We start from the raw sequence: 10706 nt of genomic DNA, 5'->3' as shown, positions 1-10706 counted from the left end.
GTTAGATGTAATATGATGAGAGGCTCCTGTATCAATAATCCATTTACTGCTACAACTACTACTACAAGATAAAGCTGTAAGAGAGCTACCTGCATTTACAACAGTTGCAATATTTGCAGAGGACTCTCCTACCTTGTCTCTTCCAGACTTTGTGAGTAGTTGTAATATCTGCTGGTATTGATCTGAAGTGAAGAATGCACCACTATTTGATCCTGCACCAGCTCCTGATTGACAAGAGTTATTTCCACTCTCTTCTGAAGCAGTAGCTTGATTAGCATACACATTTGGCTTCCTTTTAGATTTGAAATCTGCAGGATATCCAACAATCTTATAGCACTGTTCCCTAGAATGACCTTTGCACCCACAATGCTCACACACAAGCAATGACTTCCTGGCTTTGTAGCTTCCTCCAGAACTACTGGCACCACTGCTATATCCACCACCAGATCCTCCTGAATATGAACCACCTGCTCCACTTGGAAAGGAGTTTTTAGATGTAATTGTTCCACCACTGTAGGTGTTGCTTCTATGAGTATACATTGCTGTTCCTTCTATCACCCCTGAGCTATTAGAAGCAGAACTGGCTAGATTTCTCTGACTCTCTTGGTCAATAATAAGGGCATAAGCCTTGTTAAGTGTTGGCATTGGACTCATCATCAGAATCTGACTTCTAGGAGTTGAGTAGGACTCATTTAGTCCCATAAGGAACTGTAAGAGTCTTTGATAGTCACAGTGTTCACCAAATTTCTTCGACTCTGGACAGGGACAACTAGGACAAGGCATAAGAGCATCGTACTCGTCCCACAGATCTCTTAGCCTAGAATGATAGTCAGCAACAGACATAGTTCCCTGCACAAGTGTGTGAATCTCTCTATGCAATTGAAAAATCCTAGATCCATTTACTGTATCAAACCTTTCTCTCAGATCTAGCCACACTTTTCGTGCATCTGAAGCATACACTACAGAGCTTAGGAGTCCTGGTCGTACAACATTCATAATCCAGCTTAATACTACAGCATTGCACTTTTCCCACTGATCAAACAAAATTGGTTCAAACATGGACTTAGGAAATCGCCCATCTACAAAGCCTAGCTTGCTTTTCCCTACCAATCCAATCCTAAAAGACCTACTCCACAAAGCATAGTTTTCTGAACCAGTTAACTGCAGAGAGATCAGAGAACTACCTGGAGTATCAGTGTGTTGAAGAAATAACGGATGATTGTGATCAATTACTGGGAATACAACTTGAGTTGAAGCTCCATTTCCATTTCCAGTGCTTGTCTCCTCAGATGCACTTCCATTCGCCATTGTTGTTGAGCTTTACTTTTGATGCTTTCTTTCAATTCACCTTTGAACAGTGGTGAATCTGAGCACCTTTTGCTTAGCTACTTGTTGTTTAATCCTCTACGATCGTAGGCTCTGATACCATGATAACTCCATGAATGAAGATTAAACCTTGGAGAATTTACAGAGCATTTGAGAGAAGAAGAAGGAAGAAGATTGTATTAATGTCTTAATACAGTGAATCTGTACATACATGCTTATATATACTACTCTTACAATGAATGAATACAAAATATCTCTAACAAACTCTGTAACTAACTATTGCCATGTCATCAGCTGGTAACTAACTCTTGGAATCTTCTAACTAACATAAGCTTTGTTATTTCTGCATTTGCTAACATGTGTATTCTCCTCTTTAGCGTCCCGTCATTCCTTCTTGTTAACACAGGAAATCTAACTCATTCTAAGGTGGAGCACTTAAAACATATTTCATAACATAAGGATATAATGAATTAACATCATAGTAATATAGTTCTTTGCCAATAGGTATGTATGTATCGCTATGGCCATCATAATAACCCCGCTGAAATGCCTGTGACAAAGAAAATTTTATAAAATAAAATATCTTCTTGAGGTGCATGGTTCATTTTTATACCACATCAAATAGACAATGAACTCTGCTTAAGCATACACTTGATAGTGAATATTTAAAATACACATTTTCGAGCTATTATTTCTCCGATATTGGTGCAACCTATGGAGCACAACTATGAAAATAATTGTCAAAACCTATGAGAGATGGTGATGAAGAAGCATGAACAAAGATGGTCATTGGTAGTAAAAATCATTGCAAATATGCCTTTGACCAATAGCACTTATGCTTTTACTATTTGCATGTACAGTAGTTAGGAGCGGGTAAACAAGCGAATTGAGTTGAATATGAGTTGATTGAAAATGAGTTAAAGAAATATGGATAAAATACTCTATTCGACTCATATTTTAAATGAGTAATTATGAGTTACCCAATGGCCCCTACCACTTTTATTTTTATTTTTTATGAATGAATATATTTTACCCACTTAACTACCACTTTTAAATGGATAATCCATTTAAAATAGATAAATATGAATGGATAACCATATAAATTACTCATTTTGTCACCCCTACCAGTAGTTAACAAATAGGGAATTTGTGTAGAGAAACTTTATGGGTAAATCTCACAAATGATCACTAAATTATCTTCTTCTTTTTTTTTAAGAAATCATATAATTTTGTTTTTTTCTTGTAAAAAAAGTGCCCGTTTACATATTTTTGCTAGGAAAAATGACCTTTTTGACTCCGAACAACATGGTTACATTATCTATTTGGTATGCTTTTCTCATATATTTTTACTGAAATTGAAATATATGGAACCCTTTCATGAAAGAGTACTGTTGACATTTCATTGGGTAGCAGTGAGCTGCCCAATTTAATTTACCCATTTCCCACTTCCCCAGTACTGTTTTTCTGGTTGACAGTTAAAGGTAATTGGTAAGTTTAATTTAATTTGCACCTGCAGAATAATGAACATCATTCACCTGTGGCATGCTGCGCATATATTAAAAGTCATTATCACCTGAAAATTAAAGCATACTCAAAATGATCAATTGGTTCTTATGTTAAATGGAAAAAGGCTATACTTATCATTCGTCATATTTATTTGATATTTTTTTTACCATCCAAAATTAATATTGAAAAGCTTGTTTAAAGAGTAATTCCAGTTATATGAATTAATGTTTTTCTTTTCACTAACAAAATTTTACAATTTTTCTAAAGACAAATTTACTTCCAAACACAATCAATACTTTGAAATACATATTACTCCCTCCGTTTCAAAAAGAGTGACATAGTTTGACTTGACTTGACACGGAGTTTAAGAAAGTAAAGAAGACTTTTGAATCTTGTGGTTCTAAATTAAAGTTATGTCAAATGTACAAAATTGTCCTTTAATCATGTGGCCTTAAACATGTCACGTGGAAAGCTGAAATTAAAATGTTACCAAAAAAGAAAAGAGGTCATTATTTTTTAAACAGACTAAAAAAGAAATGAGTCATTCTTTTTTAAACGAAGGGAGTATCTTTTAAGCTTCATTTCAAATTTCAATACAAATTTAAATTCTTACACAATATTCAAGTGTTTTCAAACTACTGGTAGCTAATTATATTGGGCAGTACTTGTGGAAAACTTTTCACAGACTATTTACTTTACGGTATACCAACCACTGGATGGTGTTTTCCCCATTCTCTTTATAATCATTATTATTATCTAGCTACTCCTACCTTATTCTGAAGGAAAGACTATAAGACAGATTTCAAGGTCGTCGATCCGTAGGGTATAAGAATAGTATCGAAGTAATGTTAGAATTAATTACGTTGACATTATTTTTTATTAATTGTTTGATTTGTTATATTAAATGAATAGATTGTATTAAAACATGATAATCAAAGTGATTTGTTAAATTGATAATATTGAATATAGTGATTTGCTATATTCAAATGTGTTTATCAAAGTGCTTCTCTGATTGCTCAAGACAACTTGTTTACATTCCTACTTTATTCAAATAGGGCGAAACGTCGCGGTGACTCAAAAAATAATCAATTAATTCAATTTTAAAAGAATTTTAAGAAAAAAGAGTTATAAATGAGTCGCCACCTAATTTTAGGAAAAACTAAGAAACCAATTAAATGATCTACGAAACCATTAGATTCTAGGTAAGGGGTTCAAGTTATTTCGAAGGGAAGGTGTTAGGCATCCTTCGAAATCCACAATTGTGGGTCCCGATTGAATTCACCTTTTCAAATTGAGGAGGAGATAAAATAATATACAAGTTAAACAAACATGCAATATACACAAGTAGTAAAATAAAAACAATAATATCAAAAAACGGCCTAAGGTTTGCCTATCATCGGTATATACAAAATAATGAATAAAGAATATAATTCGAACTTCATTTGAATAGCTTCAATGGAAGCAACTCCGTGTACCTGTAATGACACTTAGTAAAAGTATTAATAATAAATAAATATGAATAAAAATGAGTAACTCAAATAACAACTAAAAATAAAAACCCGTCTTATTAACATAGGAGACCTTGAAATCGATGGTAATTTCTTCATTGGCCAATTTTAATATTCAAAAATATAAACTTAAACTAAAATTTCTATCTTTTAAAGTGGGAAGACCTCGAAAACCGATGAAGAAATTTTTTCATTTTAACATATAAGATAAAACAAATAAAAAAGATATAAAACAATGTGAGACATTTGTAACAGTGGCAAACCAGAAAAGAAAAGAACTCAAATAAGTACATGTTCACAAATAATAATAAATAAAATAAACAACATAAAGAAAGCAAATGTATAATAATAATAATAATAATAATAATAATAATAATAATAATAATAATAATGAATCAACAAGGCAAAGAGAAATAATTAAGGCAGTAGCAATACAAATCCAAAATTATTGGAAAGTGGAGAAAATAATAAAATATAAAACTATCACATATACCCATGTATCTAAAAATGCAAAAATTACAACTACCGTAAATGAATCACACACATGATTTTCAGAATATAAAATGGCAAATGTAATATCATGAAACAGTGAAACAAACGAGCAGCCAACAATCAGATCAAAATCAACAAAATTAAACAATGAATGTAACATAATCACCGGAAGTAGGCTTAGACAAAAGCAATGAAATCAAACTATAACAAGTATAATCCAGCAAATTAAAATAGATACAGATCTAAAAAATACAAACTCATATATGTAATATCCACCTAACAAAAATTTAAATTTAGAAACTAAAACAAAAATACCTGACCCAAATCTAGTTATTTTGTTGTGTTGCTCCGGTTCATCGGAGCTAGAAGATCCTCGCCGGAGCAATGAAGAAGACAAAGGATGGGTCCCTGTCGGCTGCAGGGGCAGAGCTACAGTGTTAAATGGGGATTCGGACAAACTCACTGACTTTTACATAGACCCTATATACATACTAAAATATCATGTACAAATATATTTAAATATTGTGTGCGAATCCACATCAAACTAAGGTCTGTGGTGCCGTGGTAAGCACGGGCAGCTTCGGTTCTTTGGTTGGGAGTTCGAGCCTCACTGGCAACTATTCATTTGTTTAGTTAATTCAATTTCTCCGGATTTTTTTATTTTTGATTAAAAATGTGCTTTGTGCCTATCTTTTACCCTCCTTTAATTCAATTTTTTCTATATAGTTTTTTCTAAATTATTTTTCAAACAATAAAATAGAAATGTGATAATTGAAAATAATAAAAAAAGTAGTGTCATACTCCAAAACAACATCCGACTATTAATTTCAAAATGAGAAAATGATCTAAAACCCCTCCAACTTATACCCGAAATCTCAACTATACACTTATACTTCACAGGGACCTATTACCCCCTTGAACTATTTTTTAATGGAATAAATAACACCCTAAAACTGAACACCCACATTCATAACTTGCAGTGGTGGACATGCACAGCCAGTTGTCAATGATTTTCTTTTTTATATTCTTTGTTTCTTCTTTCATCTTTATTCTATTTTATTTTTTCTTTTTCTTTTAAAACTTGTAAACGATATATATACACAAATTGATTCATCAAATTTTAGATTGCTATAATACTTGCCTCAAAATCATTCAGTTGTTTTCTTGGCTTTATTAATTTCTGAAAATTTGAAGAAAAAAATTATTGTTCTCCATCGTGTTCATCGGATTTGTGCGAATCTGTGAGTGTGATTAAGTTTGGTGTATGGAATCTACACATTACTTATTCTCTAACAAATATAAAATTTATCATACATCAAAGATGGGTTTGGGACTGCTGATTCTTCTCCAAAGTGAAAAGGAAAGTAATATCCTCCATTAAAATGGTGTCATTTTGCTTATAAAAATAAATAAATAATACATAATACTATTTAATTGTAACAAAAATATAATAAACATATTCTTTTTACTTGTTTTTTGCTTCTCACTCTCTCAAAGAGAGTGAATGCACTCTCTGTTCCAACTCATCATTTAAGGAGTCATTTATTTCATTTTTAAATAGTCCAGGGGGTGATAGAACACTCGTGAAGTTGGAGTGTGTAGTTGAGATTTGGTGTATAGATTGGAGGAGTTTTAGACCATTTTCTCTTTCAAAATAGATAATTGTAAGTAACAAAAATATAGTGTCATACTCTAAAACAACATCTCACTATTGATTTCTTTTGAAGTATTCAATAAAACGATAAACCCAATTTTTATTTTTTTTTAAAGTTAGGGTTCTAATTTTTACTACCTATTTCATTGCTACTGCTTGTTGTCAAAGTGCAGACCTCTGCCCTGGTAAGTACTATTTACTTGTTCCTCCTCGACTCTCCCTTTTGTCTTTTTTTTTATTTGTCTTTACACTGTATAACAATTTATTCAAAGATCTTATTTTTAATCTTTGATTTTAAGACTGTTCCACGTATTAATAATTGATTATATTAATTAAGTTATTGTTTCCTTCTCGGAACTTCAACTTTCAAGGCAAGAGTGGCTCAAGGGTGAAGCAAGTAAAACCTTCCCTTTAGGTCCCAACAATATTAATGGTGAATTTAATAATTTTAATTTTACTTAAAATAATATTGAGATTATAGAAAAATAATGTTCAAAAGTTATACTAAAATATAACACGTATCTACCTTTTACCAAAAAATATTTTAAAACTTTGAAATAAATAACTCAAATCTTCATATTATTAAATGAAGTATTTGAAAGTGTACCAAATGATGCATCATTTATGTTTTCAAAACATAACAACTTGTCGAGTGCAATTTTAATGATATGTTTGTAATTTATATATATATATATGTTTTTTTAAAAAAAAATAAAAATAAAATAATTTAGAACCCACAAACATCAAATCCTGGCTTCGCCTCTGGTCGGCTGTGTTGTTGTGCGAGTTCACAGCTACCGTTGTTTGGTGTGAGATCTGGCAGCTCACGGCGGTGTTTGGCTAGTCGGAGAAGAAGATAAATGGGATTTTGGTGGTGGTTGTTGTTTGTTGGAGGAAGCTCGTGAGTGGAGTTGTCTGGTGGCTATTTTCGGAGTGGGGTTTTGTGAGGGCAGGTCTGGTCGGGGTTTGGGTGCTCGTTGGTGAGCTACTAGTTGAGTTGTGGTGTTTTGGAGGTTGGATGGTTGTTTGGAGGTCGCCGGAGTCCGGCTGCCGGGATTTTGCTCGCCTTCGTTCTGGCGTGGTCGTTTTGTTGGAGAAGAGAATAGGCAGTGAAGAGAGAAAAGGAGAGAAGAGGGGTAGATTGACCAGTGGGGTCTCATTTTGGTGGTGACTGGTCGGAGCTCCGGCAAAAGTTCGCCGGAGAAAGATAATGAACTATAAAAAAATTGAACCCCAAATTCTAAAATTAATTCGCCGCCCTTGACTTAATGACTAAGTTATTGTTTAAATAGGAAATTGAAAACTAATAAAAAATTTCTAAAATTTTGACAAATAAAAAAAAATATCGATAAATTTATGTAAAATTATAAAAAATGTATTTTAAACTATTCAACAAATAAAACTTAAAAATTGCGATTTTGAAAATGTTAAACCAAAATTGGGTGTCTAACACAACCAATTTAACTTGAGGCAATAGATTGATTGATTGATCTATACTAAAGTTGGGAGTAAAAGACAGGTAATGTTGCTGAAGAGGAGGGCGGCGTTGAGAGACGAATTAGATAGAAATCCATGTACTAGCCATGAAGGAAAAAGACCTAGCTAAATTAGGATTAAGCAGCATCAGAGTAAAATGTAGATAAAACTATTGAGCTACACAAGTATTAGCTGCTCTAGAGTCATCTTTAACCTCCGAAAATAAAAGCAAACAAATTGCAAGTAGTGCACCGTAAAAAGAACAAGCCATGTATAGAAGATATATTTCCCCATTTTCCTCTTCCATTAAATTAAAAACTTCTTCAATCATCATCTCCATCTAACAGTGACTTGTAAGATTCCTCTTCATCAGAATCTTCAGCAAATACTCACTTCTTATAAGCATCCTTCTTCTTAAGGTAATCATCCAGGCATTTCCTTGTCTCTGCTATGTAAGGAGCTTTTTCAGCATCTGACAACTGTTTCCACTTCTCTCCACCAGCTATATGGATAGGGACCTTAGATTTATTATTTGGATTCTCCTCCTTGAACTGCTTCCTAAAGTCATTCAAGAAAATGAAGAAAGCACCTGCAGGCCTCTTGGGTTTGTTTGGATTCTTGTCAGACCTCCATCCTCGCTTAACATGGAAAGCTCTTGCAGGGCTCTTAGGTTTGTCAGGATCCTTGGCAGCCTCTTTCGCTTCATTAGTCTCGAGAGCTTTCTTCTTCAGGCCGAGCATGTTATTAGCTTTGGCATCAGATTGACCTCCTATCAATTATCATGATGAACCAGAGTGAGACTAACAAACAGAGATATGCCCTAGCTTTATTATGGCTATATGAGGTGCAGGAGAGGGGCTTAAAGGGAATCTCATACTTAATAGTCAGGACTCAAGATGATATATATACAAGTCTTTAACTAGGCTAAAAGAGTGTGTTAAGTTACCAAAAAAGCAAACTTAACAAAAAAAACAACAGCAGTTGGGACTTAACCCCAAGTAGTCAGTATGAGCTATATGCGTCATAGATTCTAGTTCATGCACAGAAAACAATTTATATATACCAAATGTATAAAGAGGTGGACCTTACCTGGATTTCCCCCATCTTCAGAGCCACTGGATGGATCAACCCTCTCTTCTTCAAAATCTGAAAGAATTACTGTCTCCATGTTTACTCCATTCGCTTTGTTAGTCTCAGAAGATTTGGCATCAGATTTACCTACTTTCATGATGAAACCAAACAAAGACAAACAATGAGATAAGTCCTAGCGGAGGCAATCTCAGTTAAAAAAGTAACTAGGCTAAAAGTGTGTTTTAACAAAAATTACAACTTAACATTGTGTTTGTCATCAAATATATAAACTATAAAGAGGTCAAGGTTGTTACGTCCAAAAATAATCAAGTGGCATGCAGAACAAACTTCAACAAACGAGAAATAGATCAAAAGATACAAACATTTAATGTGGTTCGGTCAATCAACCTATATTCAAAAGAAGATACAAGCAATTCACTATATAACCTTACACAATTGACTCGGAATACAAAGAGGTTCACAAAAATGTTAACATAACACTTGTATCACACCATTTTTCCCTTACACAAAACTCTCAAAACCTTTAGGACTAAATTGTGAATGTTATCACGTCAAAAGGAATAAACATCTATTTATAATGATTAATGTCATAAACCTTTTCTACTAGAGAAAGACCAATCAATTATGGACACTTTATGTTTTCCTTTTTCTAAAAGAAAAACTCAGTTTTGATTTTTAAAAAAAAAAAAACTCATAGCGAATACCCAACAAAGGTTACCTAAATGTGAATAGCATGGATTTCCCCCATCTTTGGAGCCACCTGATGGATCAACCCTTTTTTCTGATAATTGCACTGCCTCCATTTTTACTTTCTTTGATCTTGTTGATGCTTCATTAATGTTTTCTACCTCATCTTCCGAACTGCTAAATTCCTCAAAATGTCTAATGTTGGTAAGACATTTCTTTGAGTATAGCAGGACTTGGAAGGTGGACTTGTTGATGAGAAAGAAGATCAACATGTTTCCTACCTCCAACTTGTGATGTAACACAAACAGTGGCCAGTCTCCTTCACCTATTAAATAATCAGATGCATTCCTCACCATCTTAGCTTTACAAATCATCCCTTCATCTGTTTTCAGTAAGGCCGTCTTAGCCAACATCTTCTTGTGTTCTTTGACGAAAGCAGCCGGCATTCGCTAACAAGTTAAGGAAAAACTCAGTTACAAAAGCAACGACATAAATATCAAGGAAAAAAAAATAGAACTTACTATTTTATCCATAAAGCCTTGTTCAAGTAGGATGGAGAAAGATGGATTTTGTTGGTCAACATTTTAATATTAATATTTTATATATTAATTTGTTAAAAGTTTGGAGTCAAATGGTGCCTTTGCTGTCAAGTTATCCGTTGGTGGTAATTCATTTGTCTTAACGGTTGGAAATATATTTGGAGCATTACTTCATTTGGAGTAAGTGCTGATGTTACTGATTGTTTCTCTTGCAGCATCGTTTAGTGGCATCTTGGCCATAAGTTCTCCATATTATTTCTCCATTATCTGACTCTTTATTCCTCCATTATACCTTGTAACATATGTAACTCGTAAGATCACTATCTTCACTATTTACTACACCATTATCTTCCTATTCATGGCTAGGAAGACTTCTTCTAGTATAAATAGTGGTGGTCTTCATTTGGTTTGGGAGATACAATACAC

General features: G+C 33.4%; 1 protein-coding gene across 1 annotated transcript; it reads right to left on the bottom strand.

Annotated features, from left to right (window-relative positions):
- Nucleotides 1-8351: 8351 nt before the first annotated feature.
- On the bottom strand, nucleotides 8352-10187 carry LOC102584277 (FACT complex subunit SSRP1-like). The gene is made up of 3 exons (XM_006367366.1): nucleotides 9773-10187; nucleotides 9052-9180; nucleotides 8352-8731 (listed from the first exon to the last, which is right to left on the bottom strand). Exons 1-3 carry the CDS (start codon nucleotides 10185-10187, stop codon nucleotides 8352-8354), a joined length of 924 nt encoding a protein of 307 aa, XP_006367428.1.
- Nucleotides 10188-10706: the final 519 nt, after the last annotated feature.

This window comes from Solanum tuberosum, unplaced genomic scaffold (genome assembly GCF_000226075.1).
Source record: "Solanum tuberosum cultivar DM 1-3 516 R44 unplaced genomic scaffold, SolTub_3.0 scf00764, whole genome shotgun sequence".
Lineage (NCBI taxonomy): Eukaryota > Viridiplantae > Streptophyta > Magnoliopsida > Solanales > Solanaceae > Solanum > Solanum tuberosum.
This window is presented reverse-complemented; position numbering and strand designations above follow the sequence as displayed.